Source organism: Peromyscus maniculatus, chromosome 10 (assembly GCF_049852395.1).
Source record: "Peromyscus maniculatus bairdii isolate BWxNUB_F1_BW_parent chromosome 10, HU_Pman_BW_mat_3.1, whole genome shotgun sequence".
In the NCBI taxonomy this organism is placed as follows: Eukaryota; Metazoa; Chordata; class Mammalia; order Rodentia; family Cricetidae; genus Peromyscus; species Peromyscus maniculatus.
The window spans coordinates 33,255,547-33,275,346 of NC_134861.1; the positions used below are offsets into that span (position 1 = coordinate 33,255,547).

A 19,800-nucleotide genomic window follows, 5' to 3' on the forward strand; every position below is an offset into this window, starting at 1 on the left:
TTATTATTATTTATTATTGTTGTTGTTACTTTGATGAGATTAGGTCTTGTTATATTTTCTACACCAGCCTGGAACCCAGTAATTTTTCTTTGATGGCCTCTTGAGTGCTGGTATTACAGGCATGTAGTAGCAGGCCCAGGCTCTGGGAATTTCTTGATACAGTTTTAGAAAGATGGGATATTTCAGAGTCTGTCATTGTTAAATTAGATGGAAATGTCTTAGACCACTTTTCTGCTAAAAGATGAATAACCTATTAGGAGCTTATCATATTTGGAATTTTTACTTACATTTTATTTTTGTGGATTTTTGTTTGTGTGTTTGTTTTTGTTTTTCAAGACAGGGTTTCTCTGTGCATGGCAATAGATGTGGATCTATTTGCATTTTGGTTTTTTGGTTTTGTTTTTTTTTTTTTTTTTTTTTCAGACAAGGTTTCTCTGTAACAGTCCTGGCTGTCCTCTGACTCTCTTTGTAGACCAGGTTGACCTTGAACTCATAGAGATCCACCTGCCTCTGCCTCCCAAATTCTGGGATTAAAGGCATGCGCCACCACCAATCAGCTATTTGCATTCTTCTACGTGTCAACATCCAGTTATTCTAGCACCATTTGTTGAAGAGGATTTCTTTTTGCCATTGTAAATTTTTACTTCTTTGTCAAAAATCAGGTATTCATAGATGTGTGGGTCAGTGTCAGGGTCTTCATTTCAATTACATTGATCCACATGTCTGTTTTTAATCCCAATACCAAGGTGTTTTTATTACTATAGCTCTAGAGTAGAGCTTTAAGTCAGGGATGGTGATGCCTCCAGAAGTTCCTTTATTGTACAGGATTGTTTTTGCTATCCTCGGGTTTTTTGTTTTTCCATGAAGTTGAGTATGTTCTTTCAAGGTCTGTGAAGAATTGTGTTGGCATTTTGATGGGGATTGCATTGACTCTGTAGATTGCTTTTGGTAAGGTTGCCATTTTTACTATATGGATCCTTCTTCAATTTCTTCGTTCAAAGGCTTAAAGTTCTTGTCATACAGGTCTTTCACATGTTTGGTTAGAGTTACTCCAAGGTATTTTATATTATTTGTGGCTATTGTAAAGGGTGATGTTTCTCTTATTTCTTTCTTAGTTTATCATTTCTATATAGTAGAACTAATGATTTCTTTGAGTTAATCTTGCATCCTGCCACATTACTGAAGGAGTTTATCAGCTGTAGGAGTTCCCTGGTAGAATTTTTGGGGTCACTTATGTATACTATCATCTCATCTACAAATAGGGAAAGTTTGACTTTTTCCCTTTCCAATTTGTATCCCCTTGATCTTTTGTTGTCTTATTGCTCCAGCTAGAACTTCGAGTACTATGTTCATTAGCAATGGAGAGAGTGGACAGCCTTATCTTGTTTCTGATTTTAGTGGTTTAATGTTGGCTGTCGACTTGCTGTATATTTCCTTTATTATGTTTAGGTATGTTCCTTGTATCCCTGATCTCTCCAAGACCTTTATCATGAAGGGGTGTTGGGATTTGTTGAAGACTGATCATGTTTTTTTTTTTTTTTTCCTTTGTTTGTTTATATGGTGGGTTACATTGACAGATTTTTGTATGTTGAACCATCCTTACGTCTCTGGGATGAACCCTACTTGATCATGGTGGGTGATTTTTCTGATGTGTTCTTAGATTCGGTTTGCCGGTATTTCATTGAGTATTTTTACATCAGTGCTCATGATGGAGATTGATCTGTAATTTTCTTTCTTTGTGGCATCTTTGTGTGGCTTGGTTATCTGGGTAACTGTAGCCTCATAAAAAGAATTTGGCAATGTTCCTTCTGTTTCTATTGTATGGAACAATTGAAGAGTATTGGTATTAGCTCTTCTTTGAAAATCTGGTAGAATTCTGCACTGAAACTATCTGGCCCTGGACTCTTTTTGTTTGGGAGCCTTTTAATGACTGCTTCTATTTCCCTAGGGGTTATAAGTCTATTTAAATTGTTTATCTGGTCTTGATTTAATTTTGGTATGTGGTACCTATCCAGAAAATTGTCCATTTCTTTTAGATTTTCCATTTTTATTGAGTACAACAGGTATTTGAAGTATGACCCAAAGATTCTCTGGATTTCCTCATCTGTTGTTATATTTCCCTTTTCATTTCTGATTCTGTTAATTTGGATATTCTCTCTCTGCCTTTTGGTTAGTTTGGATAAGGGCTTGTCTATCTTGTTGATTTTCTCAAAGAACCAATTCTTTGTTTCATTGATTCTTTGTATTGTTCTTTTTGTTTCTGTTTTATTGATTTCAGCCCTTAATTTGAGTATTTCCTGGCATCTATTCCTCCTGGGTGAGTTTGCTTCTTTTTGTTCTAGAGCTTTCAGGTATGCTGTTAAGTTGCTAATGTGAAATTTCTCCAAATTCTTTAGGCATTTAGTGCTGTGAACTTTCCTCTTAGCACTGCTTTCATGGTGTTCCATAAGTTTGGGTATGTTGTGCATTCATTTTTATTGAATTCTAGAAAGCCTATAATTTATTTTTTGAACCAGTGATGATTCAGTTGAGCGTTATTCAGTTTCCATGAGTTTGTAGGCTTTCTGAAGTTTGTGGTGTTGTTGCATTCCTAACTTTAAACCATGGTGATCTGATAAGATAACAGGAGGTTATTCCAATTTTTTTTCTATCTATTGATGTTTGCTTTGTGACCGAGTATGTGGTCAATTTTAGAGAAGGTTCCTTGAGGTGCTGAGAAGAAAGTATATTCTCTTATGTTTGGGTGGAATGTTCTATAGATATCTGTTAAGCCCATTTTAGTCATAACATCTGTTACTTCTCTTATTTCTCTACGAAGTTTCTGTCTGACAGATCTGTCCATTAGAAAGAATGGGGTGTTCAAGTCTCCCACTATTAGTGTGTGGGGTTTGATGTGTGATTTAAGCTTTAGTGATGTGTCTTTTACAAGTGCAGGTGCCTTGTATTTGGGGAATAAATGTTCAGAATTGACACTTCATCTTGATGGATTTTTCTTGTGATGAATATGAAATGTCCTTATTCGTCTCTTTTGATTAATTTTAGTTTGAAGTTAGATATTAGGGTAGCTACACCATTTTGTTTCTTAGGTTCATTTGAGTGGAAAATCTTTTCACAACCTTTACTCTGAGGTAATGTCTGTCTTTGAAGTTAAGGTATGTTTCTTGTATACAGCAGAAGAATGGATCCTGTTTTGTATCCATTCTGATAGCCTGTATCTTTTTATAGGCTGATTGAATCTACTGATATTAAGGGATATTATGACCAGTGATTTTTAATTCCTGTTACTTTTTGATTTTGTTGGTGGTGGTGGTAGTGTGTGTGTTTCCTTTCTTTGGGATTTGCTGCCTGTGTCTTTGTGGGTGCCGCTAACTTCCTTGGGTTGAATTTTTTCTTCTAGTACTTTCTGTGGGTCTGGATTTGTGTGTAGTTATTGTTTAAACCTGATTTTTGTCATGGAATATCTTGTTTTCTCAATCTGGTAATTTTTTTCACTGATTGAAAGTTTTGTTGGGTATAGTAGTCTGTCTGGGTTGGCATCTGTGGTCCCTTAGTGTCTGTAAAACATCTGTCCAAGACCTTCTGGCTTTCAGAGTCTCCATTGAGAAATCCTCTGTTATTCTGATAGGTCTGTCTTTATAAGTCACTTGGCCTTTTTCCTTTGCAGCTCTTAATATTCTTTCTTTTGATTATGATGTGGCAAAGGGGCTTTTTTCTTTCTTTCTGTTTTCTTGGTCCAGTCTATTTGATGTTCTGTAAGTTTCTTTTGTCTTCATAGACATGTCCTTCTTTAGGTTGGGAAAGTTTTCTCCTATGATTTTGTTGAATATATTTTTCTGTGCCTTTGAGATGGTATTCTTCTCCTTCTTCTGTCCCTATTATTCTTAGGTTGGATCTTTCCATGGTGTCCCAGATTTCCTGGATGTTTTGTATTAAGACTTTGTTGGATTTAACATTTTCTTTACTGATGAATCTATTTCCTCTATTGTATCTTTAACACCTGAGATTCTCTTTCATCTCTTGCATTCTATTGGTTATGCTTGCAACTATAGTTCTGTTTATTTACCCAGACCTTTTATTTCCAGAATTTCCTTGGTTTGTTTTTTTCTTTATTGCCTCTATTTCAGTTTTCAAGTCTTGAACTGTTTCTTTCACCTGTTTCATTGCTTTTTCTTGGCTTTCTGGGTACTTTTAAAGGAATTTATTGGTATCTTCCAATTTATGTGTCTTTTCCTTGATTTCTTTAAGGGAATTTTTCATTTCCTCTTTAAAGGCCTCTATCTTCATAAAGTTATTTTTTTTTTTTTGGTTTTTCGAGACAGGGTTTCTCTGTGTAGCTTTGCGCCTTTCCTGGAGCTCACTTGGTAGCCCAGGCTGGCCTCGAACTCACAGAGATCCACCCGGCTCTGCCTCCTGAGTGCTGGGATTAAAGGCGTGCGCCACCACCGCCCGGCTCATAAAGTTATTTTTAAGGTTCTTTTCTTCAGCCTCATCTTCCTTGGGATATTCAGGTCTTGCTCTTGTAGAATCACTAGGTTTTGGATGCCATATTGCTGCTCTTTATGCTGTTGAATGTATTCTTACACTGTCCTCTACTCATCTGGGTTTGAGGTAATTATAGGTTGATTCTTTCTCCAGTCAGGAGCTACTCATTCTCCAATTGGCGAAGGTGGTGTCTGTGCCTCTGGGGGCCACTAGTGCCTTGAGGGATGGTTGGCTGAGAGGGGGAAGTTTCCATGTGTTTGTGGGGTGGAGTGGGACTTGAAGGTTACAGGGTCCAATAGGTGGTAAGGGTGGTAGAGTGATCTACCACCAGGAGTCCTACCTTGCTGACTGGTTGGTGGGGCTGTTATGGGTGGGGGGAGGGGCACGAGATGTACCTAGGATCCTAGGATGTTGCCAGCTGGGAGATCACTAACTCACTTCTTCCTCCTATGGGTGCTGGTGGAGCCTGTGCCTTTGGGCTAGTGTATAGTTAAGAATGACATTTTTAAAATGATTCAAATTTTTTACAGAAACATTGCATTTTAAGCTACTATAATGTCAAATAATGAACCTTGAATTGATTATTGATTCTAGACTTCAAGGTTTGGTTTTGGATTTTTTGTTTGCTTGTTTTGGTTGTTGTTTTGTTTGTTTTGATTTGTTCTTGAGATAGGGTTTCTCTGCATAGCCCTGGCTGTCCTGGAATTTGCCCTGTAGACCAGGCTGGCCTGGAACTCGGAGATCTATCTATCTGCCTGTGCTTCCGGCATGCTGGGATTAACGGTGTGTGCCACCTTAGCCTAGCTGCCTTCAAATATTTTTCTGTCTTTTCAGATTACTCGGGTGGATGGGAAGAAGTTGCTTCTGTATAGGGAGCAACTTGTGAAGATTCTCCAGCGAACCCTCCACCTGACCTGTAAGCAGGGATACATACTGTCTTGCAACCTTCTGCACCATCTTCTTCGTTCTACCACACTAATCTATCCCACAGAGTACTGCAGTGTGCCAGGGGGCTTTAACAAGCCACCTTCTGAATACTTCCCTATCAAGGCAAGCATTTTCAATCATTTAGGATTAAACAATAAATATATTGGGTTCTTTTTCTAAGTAACTCAGAGATAATGTTTTTTTTCTTGCCGTGTATAAAAGTGTCAGGTCTTTTAAAGAAGTTTTATTTATTTATCGAGTGTGGGTATTTTGTCTGTGTATCATGAGTGTGTCTGCTGTCTACAAATGCTAGAAGAGGGCATCAGATCCCCTGGAACTGGAGCTGCAGAGAGTTGTGAGCCACCACAATGGTGCTGGAATCAAACTCCTTTGCTCTGAGAGAGCATACAATGTTCCAGTTCTTTATATTATTAAAGTGCATTACTTATAACTGTTATTGGAGGGCTCAGAGATTAAGAGCACTGACTGTTCTTCCAGAGGTCCTACGTTTACTTCCCAGCAACCACACCAGGGAGCTCACAACCATCTATAATGAGATCTGGTACCCTGTTCTGGCGTGCAGGCATACACGCAGGCAGAACACTGCATGCATGCATGCATGCATGCATATACACACACATGAATGAATGAATGAATGAATGAATGAATGAATGAATGAATGAATGAATAAGTAAATAAATAAAAACAAAACAAAAAACCCTGCTATTGGAATGTAATAGACTTGTGCATTTTAACTTGTCATGGAGCTAAAACTCTATCCTTTCTTCTTGCTACATAACCTAGGCTGGCCTTGAAGTTGTGATCCTGTGTCAGGTGCTCCTGTGCTATGATAGATAGCTGCTGTGCACCACCATGCCTGGATAGTTTTCTGCCTTTTTTCAGTGGCTGGTCCATACCTCAAGAGTTATACATATTTTCAGTCCTAAACCAGATAACTTTGTATGAACTTGTTTTATTTCCTGCAGAAAATGCATATTAAATGGCTTTTAGGGAGATATTTCTCAGGAGTAACAGTAAAGGAGTAATGATATTTTCATGGGTCTCTTTTAAACCTTAGAAATATTGTATGTATATGTTTTTCTCCAACTTTACAACTTAATGAAAAATCTTTTCTTTTCTAGGACTGGGGTAAACCTGGAGATTTGTGGAATCTAGGGATCCAGTGGCATGTTCCTTCTTCAGAGGAAGTCTCTTTCGCCTTCTATTTGTTAGACTCCTTTCTTCAGCCTGAGCTCATCAAACTCCAGTGTTGTGGGGATGGAGAACTTGAAATGTCTAGGTTAGTTTTCTTCAATAGTACCTTTCAAACTTATATACTTTCCCCAACCTCTATCTCTGATGCATATGCTTGCTTTTTTCTTTTAAATCTTTTTTAAAGATTTATTTTATTTTATGTGTATGAAAGTTTTGCCTGCATGTGCATGCCTGTTAGTCACAGAAGTCACAAGGCTTTGGTTCAGAGCTCTGGAACTGGAGTTAATAGTTGTGAGCCACAATGTGGGTGCTAGGAACTCTGCAAGAGAAATAATTACTTTGATCCATCTTTCCAGCTGCATAATACATAACATATTCAGTGTTTGTTTTGAAGATATGCTTTAAATGCACTGAGAAAAACATTGAACATTGTAACAAAATTCATCAACATTGAAATTGGGGTTTTTGATTTTTGGTTTTATAAGATTTATTTTTGATATCTGAGAGAGGGCTTCTTATAGTCAAGGCTGGCCAAAGATGACTTTGAATCTCTGATCCTCCTGCCTCCATTTTGCAAGTGCTGGGATTATAATAATGTCCCACCATGCCCAGGTTATACATTGCTGGGGATCAAAACCAGGACATTATACTAGCCATCTCAGGTTTTTGGTATTGTTTGTTGGTAAATTCTTTTTCTTTTCTTGTTTTATTTTGAGACAGGATGTCACTATGTAGACCATGCTGGAACTCAAGAGATCCACCTGTCTCTGCCTCCCAAGTACTGGGAGTAAAGGAATGCACCACCACACTAAGCCCACTTAACTATTTTAAAGAGGAAAACTAATTTCCATCTTACCCTCCCAATTTTTGGCAGAAACACTTGTACTTAGCAATTTCACTTGCTTATTTTGGAAAGTGTAGGTAAGGTGTACCCCTTTCAAAGCAAAGGCCATATTCCTCTACTGAACATTGATTCTTTTTAGTAGCTCTCATTCTTGACATTGAGATTACTTAACTGAGATTTTCTTTCTTTTCCATAGGAATTTAACAAGAAATAGTTATTTTTTAATCCATTAGGCTTTTATAGTTTAAAGTTTTGAAGATTCCTAAAATAATAGCAAAAAATTTAGTGTGTGTCAAATGTGCTAAACTCCTTTTTGGAAGCAAATGTGTAGCTCAATTTTTGTTTTTTTTCTTTTTTCCTTTTTTTCCAATTCCATGTTTAAAATTTGAAGTAAGGTAGACATTTTTGCCATTGTTTCTTGTTAGTGGTATTTATCTTAGTATTTAGTTAATTAAATTAAAATTTGCATCTCAGAGTACAGTTAGTTTAATTGTGACTAATTATTTAAAACCTGTTTAAGTGTAAGAAGGCCTAATACTAGCAATAAATATGTTGTACCACTAAGTGATGAACTGATATTTGTTGTGTCCATGACCATTAGATAATTTTTGTTCTTCTCCCTAGATTCTAGAAGTCTTGTTAAAAATGAATTAGGAATCTTCTAAAATCTTCTAAAATCTTTTGTGTTGTATAGAGATGATATTCTACAGAGTCTGACTATAGTCCACAACTGCTTGATTGGCTCAGGGAACCTCCTACCTCCATTGAAAGGAGAGCCAGTTACCAACTTGTAAGTAAAAAACAAACCTATCTGTTTTGCTCTTTTGCCATTTGCCATATTTTAAGTTTACCTACTTCATGGGCTACTGCTTTTGCTCTTGATGTTATTTCTGAATTGTTTAATCTTTCATATTTGTAGCTGTTAGGGCAAAAATACCTAAGTTATAATTTCTGTGAAATTCTTAAAGGCTTATACAGATTTTCATTGGTAGCAAGATAAAATATCTCTAGATGTTAATATATTTAAAAACAGTAAGTAATAATTTAGGATTAACACTCTTCTTTTTAAAAAAGCCAGCAAACAAAAACAACCCCTATTTTGCCATCAGTCATCATGAACTTAGAATCCTGTAGATGAGTGTTTTTGCTAACAGCTTCTTCAATGTTCCTTTTTGGTACATCATGTAGAATGATTAACCCTTTACTGGCACTGCCACCTGGGCAACACCAAGTGGAGGTACCATGACGTGACACCATGCATGAGCTTGGCAGAAGGGTCAGCTGGATGTTAGCTCAGTGTTCTGAATCCCCAGCATCTGTCTCACTGCTGAGGAAGCTGAGGAAGACCGTATAGGAGTGAGCAGATAGCTTAACAATGGGAGAAATTATTTGCTGATTTTTTTAATTGAACCATAGAAGGCTTTGAAGTAAGAATAGTTTAAACAGGACATGGCCATATTTTGTATAGTCATTTGGAGTTACACTTTCCAAAACTTAATTGCCTATTATTTCACCTTAAAAACATTTAGAGTGTTTAACTTTAGAGTGTTAAGTTTAAAAATAGTAGTGTCATGTTAGCTTAGAAAATCTGTTTTAAATTTAAGAACTTGCATACTTTAAAAAAAAATTAGATTTTCACCCATATATTTTATAGTCAGATGCAAGAACAGTTTTACCAATATTCATTTTTGTTAAGAAAGATTGATTTTCAAATATATTTTAAAATGAGAGCCCTTTGAGCCTTTTCTCTTCAGTGATCTTAACCCTTTACCATATTGTAAAAACATTGTTGTATAGCACACATAATGCTATGTTATGCTTACCAAATTGGGTGTCAGTAGAGCTCTACAGAAAGTGTTAACAGGGAGACTTGTCACCATTTAATGTAGTAATTTGTCTTAAGAGCTCAAATGTGTGTCTTATGATGGTTGGGATGCAGTGGTAAATGACCAGTTGAGGAGGCTCATGTGGTTTGCTTTGCAGTTCATCTCAGCATGTATCTCTGCCATGTATACTATCATAACAAATTGAGGCAAGTCTTCATCTTTCTTTCTGGGATTTTCTGTTTTGTTTGTTTGGTTGTTTTTTGTTTGTTTGTTTGTTTGTTTGAGATTGAGGTCTCACTCAGTAGCCCTGGCTAAGCCTGAAACTCACACCAATGCTTCTACCTTAAGCTTTCAGAGTATTGGGATTGCAGGTGTGAGCCACCAAGCCTGGCTAAGTTTTCTCCTTTCTTGACAAAAGTTCCTTATAACCCAGATTCAGTGGCTCACATGTGTAATTACATATGTACCCGAGAGGCTGAAGTAGGAGAATTGCAAGTTTGAGGTCAGCCTGGGCTACATAGCAAGATTTTGTTTGAACCTTTCTCCTCTCAAGGAAAATTCTATACTTGTTTATTAGAGTGCCAATTTGATTTTTATATAATGGCATGCCTTTCACTAATAAAATGAGTACATTAATAAATATCATATAATTTGATAACAGCACTATTTAAGTTCTAACATTGACATTGATTTCTACTCATGGGTTTTCCATCAGAAATATGTTAGACTGAAAAGTTTTATGCTTCAGATTTTTCAGATTTAGCCAGGCATGGCAGCTCATGTCTTTAATTGTAGCACTCTGGAGGCTGAGGTAAGAGGCTGGAAAATTTGAGGCTGGCCATAATGAGACTTTGTCTCAGAAAAAGAAAAATGGGGGTAGGTGAAAGCAGAAACCGTCACTTTTGGAGTAAAAATTTAATACAAAATATAATGAAATCATATAAAACACATTGAATATAAATGTGTTTTTAAAGTCATTAAACAATTACATTTTAAAACACAGGGTCTGTATCTATGCAGAATAATAACTACATTATTTAGAGATGGAAACAAGTGATCATCTCTTTGATTTCAATTGCCTAGCAAAAATTAAATTTATTACCTTATTATTTTATATGTGTGGGCATCAGATCTTCATGGAACTGGAGTTACAGACAGCTTTGAGCCATCATGTGTGGGTGCTGGGATTCAAACCCACGTCCTCTGGGAAAGCAGCCAGTGCTCTTATCTACCAGGTGGGAATTAAACACACACACACACACACACACACACACACACACACACACACACACACACACACACTTTCTGTTGGCTTTTAAGTCGTTCTTAACAGGATCTTTCCAGTGATAACTTGTATTGTCTGTATCTAAATTGTGAAGAACAACTTTGTGCTTTTATTTCCTGTGTGTACCATTTTCACTTTCATTGCAGAAGGTGAATGAATCTGAAACTAATAAAATAGCTTTTAAAATTTCTAAAATGCTTATTCTCCTATAAGTAAAATAGTTGTTAAATCTTCCAAATCCAAATTGAGTTGGGGGGGGCGTGGCTACATCCTGTGACACACTGAGTGTGAAGAGTGACCAGAGTGTAATTCTCAGAGATTATTAGTAGACTAATGCCCAGAGAGGAGAACTGAGGTAGAGTCTTAGCCTGTAGGGAATGGAGGGAAGCCCTTGGTATAGGAAGAGAGTGGATTAGTGTAACGCATCAGATGTCTGCAATACCTTTTGTTAACTTTGCTAAGTTAAGTTTACTTATAGAATTGTGAGACATTCCTGTTCTAAACACCCGATCAATTTTGGGAACTATTAGCAACTCAAGCATTATTTTTCAATTTGTACTTAAATTTTTCTTCCAAGTGTTGTTTATATAAAATGTTTCATATTCTCTAACACTCATGTTACACTTGGAGTCAGATTACTTAGAACCAGGTTTGCTTTCTGTATTTGTTGGCAATATATAGTATTTGTCCTTTGGTAAACTGTGATGAAAGACCATAAACTTACTTTACTTCTACGTAGCTATGTTTCTAATGTAGTTTTTGTGATGATCTTAATTTCATTATTGGAAATGGCTACTAAATGAAAAACTTTTTTTCCCTATGCTATTCAATGAGTGACAGACAAATACAAAAAGCTAAATCCAAAGTGTCGAAGTAAATTATGCACCAATGTGGGTCACTCAATACCTGTAATTACCATAAACCTTCAAGTGTCAAAATTTAGATATGATAAAAGGTCCTTAAAACCTGTCACTTTAATACAGCTTAAAACAGTTTGAAGTTTTAGCAATTATGCTCATTGCCATGCATTACTGAATGAATCTTAGAGTGGAATCTCTCCTTGCTTTGTTCCTGGGACATTAAGAGAGGCACTACTTCTGTGATAGTTAATGCATACAGCTCTACCTGTACAGTGAAAACTGGATTATGTCTTTCCATTGTTACATAGGAACTTTGGACATCCTGAAATCCTCAGTTTTCTCCTTTTTCAGTCCACTTTCTGTTATGATCTTTTAGGTCTACCCAGCTATTAGAGGATGCAGAAACTAACATCTAAAAAACAGGGTTACTCAAGGTAGAGGAGTCACCATTTTCATCTCAGAATACTTTTTTACTTCGTTCCCCTTTCTCTGATCTGTTACATCATAGTCAAATCATTCTTTGAGATCTCAGCTTTTACTAACTGTCCACTCAAAAAAATTCTTACCGTCTAAGCTTGAGACCATTTCATTGATGTGTGAAAGGATGTGTTGTGTATACAATGAGGGGCAGGGCTAGCTAACCTCTCTTGGCACCTCCAGGAAACTACCCAGCACTGCTGGGGAAGCTGCACACAGAACAGGAAACAGTTACTACTCCACGGTGAGTAACCCTGTTTTCTCCTTATTTCGCCTTCTGATTGTTTTCATTGATTTTTTTTTAAAGCTTTGTGTGTCAGACATGAAGATCTATTCTCACAGTTATGTTTAAATCTCCAGTGTGTAAAGTTTCTTTTAACATCTCTCTGTTCACATGGTAGCATACAGAAGCATTTCAGTTGTGTTATTTTCAGCTGTTATTGATACAGAGAGCTGGGTACACAGAAATGGCCAACAGTCTCTTGTGAAACATTTGTGCATTAAGCGGGGAAAGCCTGCTAGTGGCTTGATTTCAAATTTTTTTTATTTATTTTATTTGGGGGCCGGGGGTTCTTGGGAAGGCAAGGTGTTGTTTTACATACACACTAGAAGACTTGTATATAATGTTGTTTGTGCCTATTTCATGACAATTGACCCAGTCTTTGTACATACTTGACTTGTGTTATATATTTTGCTTTTATGTTTTTGTCATTTCTTCCCGTTTCTAGCATCCTCTGTTTTCCACCAGTGATTATTGTTACTTTTCTAGGTCTACCTAGGAAGAGTGCCATCTAGTGGTACAGATAATGTGGTAGTGACCTGGAATCCAAGATGTTTTCTTATAAATTGGGTGGCCTGGTCTAGGAACAGTGGAGCTGATTTTACTTCATTATTGTTACATATGTAAAACTGCTTATAGTGTGTTATGTTGGAATTGTTTTTCAGAATTGTGTTTCGTTCTCAAGACAAAGAATATATGGAACTTAAAATACAGATTTTGCTGCTATTGCTTTTTATTTATTTGTTTGTTTATGTAACCCAGGCTGGCCTCAAACTTGAGGTGATCCTCCTTCCTCAACTTCCTGAGTATATAGGCATGTATTACCACATATGACTATATATACTTGTTAAGATACATTTGCTGAAAATACGTCAAACCAATTAGAGTTTAATTTGTGATAGGTAGAAAGATAAAATTTAAGTTGATTCTTAGATAAGTGAATATAAAAGGGAATTCTGGGTAGCAAAATTTAAGTTTAAATATAATTAAGTACCATATATCTGAATGACACAGAGAAGGTGTATGTTGTGTTTCAAAAGTAGGAAAATAATAGACCATTTTTAAGTTTTAATGTTTTAAAATCTTACACAAGGTAGATTTTCTTTTCCCCTACTTAATGTTAGCTAACAGACCACGAAACAATGCAAGGTGCTTTATTTTCATTTAAGTAGAATAAATGATAGAAAAGCAATTCAGAATTGACACATAGGTTTAAGAAATTAGCTTCAGGCTTTTCAGATGATATTTGTTTTTAAATGATTGATGTGAGAAGAGCTAGAAATGCATATAATGAAACACTCCAGACTATTAAGTAAAAGCTTTTGTGTGTGCGGTATATGCAATGCATCTGTGTCAGGGGGTACATATGTGGAAGGAAGCCAGAGGTTGTTATTGGATGTCTTCATTTATTGTTCTCCACCTTAGTTTTTGAGACAGGGTTTCTCACTGTTCCTGGGCTTGCTCTTTGTCTAGAATGGCTCGCCTGTGAGCCCCTGAGGTTCTTTCTTATCCTTCTTCTCAGCACTGTGCCACCACATTCAGCATTTTACTTGGGTGCTGGGGTCTGGACTCATAGCCTAGTCCTTGTGCAGCAAGTACTTTATTAATGGTTCTGTCTCTGCATCCCTTTGATAGTACTTTTTTGATGCAGTAAAAATTATGGCAAATAATTGACTATAGAAATTGCTTTTAATCTTACTAAGGTAGTGTGACTGACTGAAGCACTTAGTATTATGCGTAGTGAGTATGAATCCAGTAGAGTTGTATTTCTGCTTTAGACAACTAGTAAATTCATATCAGCAGTGAAGAGATTTCTGTTCTATACATCAGCCATGACAAACCCTTCCCTGTGCTCTGCCAAGAAGGTGATGATAGCTCCCTTTCACTTAGTACTGAGATCTAATTTCAGCAGAGACTTGAAGTTTATTGTTATTGTTTATTGTTTATTGTTAAGGGGTCTTATTCTTTACTGACTTTGAATTTTGGATACATATTTATTTCTGATCATAGAAAGTTAACAAAATGCTGAAATTTGTAAGCTTTGCCATGGGTTGAAACGCTATAGAAAGAAAGCTAACTTTTAGAAAATCTCAGAAAAGCAAATTAGCATTTTATGCTACAAAATGCTAACTTCTCTTAAAGTACATTAGTGAAAAAGAACCGTTCCTTGTTTGTATTCTGTAGGTTTGGTCCTGAGATTTGCTGTCCTAGATACTGAATTATGGTGAACATCATAGCTGAGAAACTGGCACTTCAGTACTCTGAAGTCATTCACCACAATCAGGATTTGTTAAGTCCTGTATTATGATGGAAATAATGCTTTGAATTTAGCTGCTTTGTGGGGGTACCCTTGGGGATATGTTGATTTAAAAGTGGTGTTTCCTTCTCCATTATACATGTTGCAAGCTTGTTAACTACAGTTTCTGTTTATTATAAAGTAGCCCTGTGTTGGGTTTGTTCAATGTGTGGTTTCTTTGCTTATCTACCTATGTTCCACCTCTTAGATAGTGCCATCTCTTTATTAGAATAGCCATTGAACCAAGTCTTAGATTTTGAAAATTGAGGTAGACTTCCATTGAAGATATACATACATACATGTGTGTATGTGTGCATATATGTGAATATCTATATAAAAATTCAGGTGTATAAATTATTCTCTTATAAATATTTTCTTGTAAATCTATAGGTAACACTCAGTCATTTGTTAAATTTAACTAGCTTGGTGTGGTTGTACTGACATATTTCTTTTGGGCAGATTTTTGGTGTTTTTAAAACAATTTTGCTTTTTTAGTTCATCCTGAAGCTCACTATGTAGCCCTAGCCTGGCCTTGAATTCACACTGAACTCCTTGCTTCAGTCTCCAGAGTACTGGGATTATAGGCATGAGCCTGCTTGTGACTAATCTTCAGTTGAGATTTAGTGTTTTTACATACCAATTTAGAAATGCCATTTTACTGCAGGGTTAGGAAAGGTCCATTTTGCTGGTTTAAAGAGAAAAGAAAGAAAGTTATCTAGAGAACCATGTGTGCTTCAGCAATAAAAGTTGACTGAGTTTAGCCAGGCGGTGGTGGCGCACGCCTTTAATCCCAGCACTGGGGAGGCAGAGCCAGGCGGATCTCTGTGAGTTCGAAGCCAGCCTGGACTACCAAGTGAGTTCCAGTAAAGGCGCAAAGCTACACAGAGAAACCCTGTCTCGGGGGGGAAAAAAAAAAGTTGACTGAGTTTAAAAGTATAATCATATAATTGTGAAGCCGGATTTTCTTTGTGCAGATGGAAAAATACTTATCAGCAAATTTAAACTTTTCCACTTGAATATGCAGTTCTCAATATATCATTGAGAGATGATTTTTATCCCTTGAAGGCATAAAAGGAACATGTTCTTTAAGTTAGTTACTATGCCTCTTACTGAAACAGCAGCATTAACCTTCAGAAGTTGAAAGAATTGAAGTACTGTAGAGTAGAAATCTGTTACAGTGCATTATCTTTGTTTTAATTTAAACATTGTAACAATGAAACTTTTTCCTTTGACCATATATATGTATTACATTATATATATGTATATATGTATTATTAGTAAATGAAAGCTCTCTTGTTTTCTAAACAGAGTACCAAGTATGGTGTCCTTAGAGGAAACAAAATTGTATACCGGACTGGAGCATGGTATGTGAATACTAACTGAAGTAAATCTGTAGAAGCTATCTGTTTAGCCTCCCTGTAACGATTAGAATGGAGTCATTTTGTACTTATGGTTCTTAGATTCTTTGTAGTATATAAAATGTACCCATTATGCAACAATCATTTTCTTTCTCTCTGAAAAAGCTAGATTTTTTTTTTTCCTGAAACAGGGTCTCATGTAGCCCAGGCTTGCCTCAGACTCATAGAGATCTGCCTGTCTCTGCCTCTGGCTTTAGAAATTACTATATTGCCAGTAAATAACAGAAATTGTCTCAGTAAATTTAATTGCTTTCTGTGTTCAGAGGTAAGCTTTGTTACTTATAACATTCATTTATGTTTTAATTCTTTATTTTTTCTTAAAAGTACAATTGTTTATTTGTTTATTTATTTTGTATGTTTGTGTACATCCCATGGTCATAGGACAACTTGCTGGAGTGGAATCTCTTTCCATTGTGTTGGTTCTGGGGCTCAAGCTCAGGCTATCAATCACTCTTACAGAAAGACCTTTATCAGCTAAATCATCTCACCGGCCATGTTTTTAATTTTTTTAAGGTGTTACATTAATGTGAGTGGGAATATTGTAGCCTTTTATTCTGATGGTCTTTGTAGATTTCCTTCCATTGAGTTTAATTCAATTTAGTTTTTTGGTGTGCTGGGGGATCATACCCAGAGACATAAGCAGGATAGACACATGTTCTACCACTGAGAGACACCCCAGCCTTTAAACTTTGTATTAGTTGTTTGTGAAACAACTAGGATGTTCCTCAGTGATAGAGCACATACATACATACATACATACATACATACATACATACATACCCGAGGCTGTAGGTCAATTCCCAGGATTCCCCCCAACTGTATCTTATTACACAAATTTAAAGTTCAGACTACAACCTTAATAGAAACTCAGTAGATTTTCTTACTGATGGGTTAATAATAGAATTAGCTCTATACATTAATTTCTATGGTATAACTGCTGGATTTGGGTCACCCGTAACTTTAGAGAATCCCAAGCCTTTGTGGTTTCTAATTAGCAGCTTTGAGCTTTGAAATGTTCATAATGGTGTTTTCTCTATCTCCCCTCCCCCACTTTGTAAAAGTATGTTTGTTTTTTTATTTTATGTGTATGGGTGTTTTCTGTATGTGTATGTATTACATTCCCATGGAGGTCAGAAGAAGGTGTCAGATCCCCTGGAACTGGAGATGAGATGCCATGTGGGTGCTGAGAACTGAACCTACATCCTCTGTAAGAGCAGCAAGTGCTTTTAACCCCTGAGCCATTTCTCCCCTACCTTCTTGACCAAAGATTTCAAAAATAATCATTTTATTTTGGTTGTTTGAGATCAATCTCATGTGGCTCCATCTTGCCTTCATCTCCTTTATCTTCCTGCCACTTCTTCCCAAATGCTGGGATTACAGATGTACATCACTATGCCCAAGATATGCTTGTTTGTTTATTCATTTATGGAGTGATTGGAGACAGGGCAGTCTAGCCTCTAACCATCTGCCATCTCCTGTATTAACTCTTTGAAATGCTAAAGTCACAGGTGCGTGCCTCAATGCCCTAGGTAAGCCCTATATAAATGGAGGTTTTGAATGTTAGCCATGCTCAGCCACTAATTTAACTATGTTAAAGGCAAAGCCATTTGTCCTTTACCTTTTAAGGAGGATCCTCGGATAAGCCATTAAAACCTGGAATAAAATGAGGAACTTACCGTGTCTAAAATGCCTTCTCTTATTTTTTTAAAAAATAGACCTATCTCGAGAGAACCACCGAGAAGCAATTGCTAGTGTCATACGGAAACTTCTTAGTAAGTATATATGCCTGTAACTTGCCTGTATTCCTAAGTTTTAGAATAGCAGCCTATGTGTGTGCTTTTACTTAACTTTTTTTTTAGAAATAGGGAAAATAATCAGCTTTGTTTTTATCCTTTAAGAAGCAGATTGGAGTTTGTATAGTAATTTAAGATGTTAGCTAACACTTTTTTCTTCTCCTATTTTAGACCACATACTTGATAATTCAGAAGATGATACCAAATCATTATTTCTCATCATAAAGGTAGAAGTGGCTCCACGGCTCCATAATTGTTAATGTCCTTGGGCTTGACTGGTGACTTCTGAATAAATGTTGAAATTCTTTGACACAGATTATTGGAGACCTTCTGCAATTCCAAGGATCTCATAAACATGAATTTGACTCCCGATGGAAAAGCTTTAACTTAGTAAAGAAATCAATGGAAAATCGGGTCAGTATTTTCACCTGAAATTCTGAATCATTGTTTTTGAAAAGATGTATAAGAGTCCTGATTTGCTGGGTGGTGGGGGTTCATGCCTTTAATCCCAGCACTTGGGAGGCAGAAACAGGCAGATCTCTGTAAGTTTGAGGCCAGCCTGGTCTACAAAGCTACACAGAGAAACCCTGTCTCAAAAAAAAAAAAAAAAAGGAATAGAAAAAAGTCCTGATTTGAGGATTATTGTTTATAGAGGAAATTTGCCCTATAAGTAGAAGTAGTAGCTTTAAGAATATTGCATGAAACCAACGTTGTTGTTGCTTTTTTGTTTTTGTTTCACTACAGGATTCTTACTATGTAATAATAAAACATTTACCTTTTGTTTGTTTGGTTTTGGTTTTTGGAGACAGGGTTTCTCTGTATAGTTTTGGTGCCTGTCCTGGATCTCGATCTGTAGACCAGGCTGGCCTCGAACTCACAGAGATCCGCCTGCCTCTGCTTCCCGAGTGCTGGGATTAAAGGCATGCACCACCACCACTTGGCCATTTGACTTTTAAAGGAAAGAAAAAATAGATTGTATGAAGACTAAAAGCATGGTAGAGATCAAATAGATCCTAAGCGGGGAAATGTATTTATTTGCTAGGAGTGTTGCTTAATTGTAGAGCACTTGTGTAGCATATGTGAGGCACTAAGTTAAAAGTATTTTATTTAGTGATAACATCCATTATTGTCCATGATCATCTCTGTATCCATGCAGGGATTTCCTTAGTAGCATTCAGGCTATCTTACAAAAACTTGAAGAAATGTTTAAAAAAAAAAGTGTCCACAGGCATGAACTTCATATAAATCTGAGGAAAACATTTTTAATATTGATTTTATGATCTAATATTAGAATCATTATAATCCTCTTCAGGCACATGGAAGGAAAAATTCCCAAAGAAGAGTAGAGCTATTCCCAACAGTGTTCCCCAATAGACTTGTGCTGAAGTTGAGTCTCTAGATGCCTGTATGTTATTTGTTAGATACTGGAGATAGAAGAGTTTGTGAAAAGGAGATGGGAACTATGGCAGGCTGTAGAAGAGTACTAGAAGGTAAATTAGGTCAGTAGTTTTGTTGTAAGAGAATTCTTTGGTTTTATATTCAGCAGTGGAGATCCACCAAAAGGAATATGCATTGTATGCATGAGCATACACCTGGCTGAAAATTAAGATAGATGAATGCCCTGCCACAGTTAGAATGTAGGTGAAAAAAAGCCTTAATCAGAGCTTTTAAGATACAGATTGGAAGGTTTGGAGAAAAGGTAGAATAGGAGCACTTTATGACTAATGTAATAAAGAATAACCTTTTGTAATTTGTAACAATTAAACAAATTGTTATATCTATTTATTTGTGTGTGGGGGCATGCATCTGTGAAAGTGGAGTTCAGAGGACAACTTGCAAAAGTCAATTCTCTCCTTCGAACATATAGATCCCAGGAGTTGAACCTAGGTTGTCAGACATGTATGGCAGTTGGGTTTGATCTTCAGCCATTTTTTTTTTCTGTTCTATGCCCATTTTCTTGGTTTAGGGTTTGTTTGGTATGGTTTGGGTTGACCTTTTTTGTTATTGTTATTGGGTTTTTTGTTTATTTGGTTGGTTGGTTTTGTTTTGAGACTTGGTTAAACTATGTAGCCCTGGGTAGCCTGGAACTCAAAGAGA

General features: G+C 36.5%; 1 protein-coding gene across 2 annotated transcripts in view; it reads left to right on the forward strand.

Moving 5' to 3' along the window:
* Psme4 (proteasome activator subunit 4) overlaps positions 1-19,800 on the forward strand; it is a 141,302-nt gene that overhangs the window by 63,105 nt on the left and 58,397 nt on the right. For both annotated transcript variants that reach the window (XM_042285507.2, XM_006996211.3), the window contains 7 exons: positions 5,317-5,532; positions 6,552-6,709; positions 8,163-8,258; positions 15,801-15,856; positions 17,626-17,682; positions 17,875-17,930; positions 18,019-18,117. In XM_042285507.2, the coding sequence (XP_042141441.1) occupies positions 5,317-5,532; positions 6,552-6,709; positions 8,163-8,258; positions 15,801-15,856; positions 17,626-17,682; positions 17,875-17,930; positions 18,019-18,117 (738 nt within the window). The remainder of the gene's footprint in view (positions 1-5,316; positions 5,533-6,551; positions 6,710-8,162; positions 8,259-15,800; positions 15,857-17,625; positions 17,683-17,874; positions 17,931-18,018; positions 18,118-19,800) is intronic.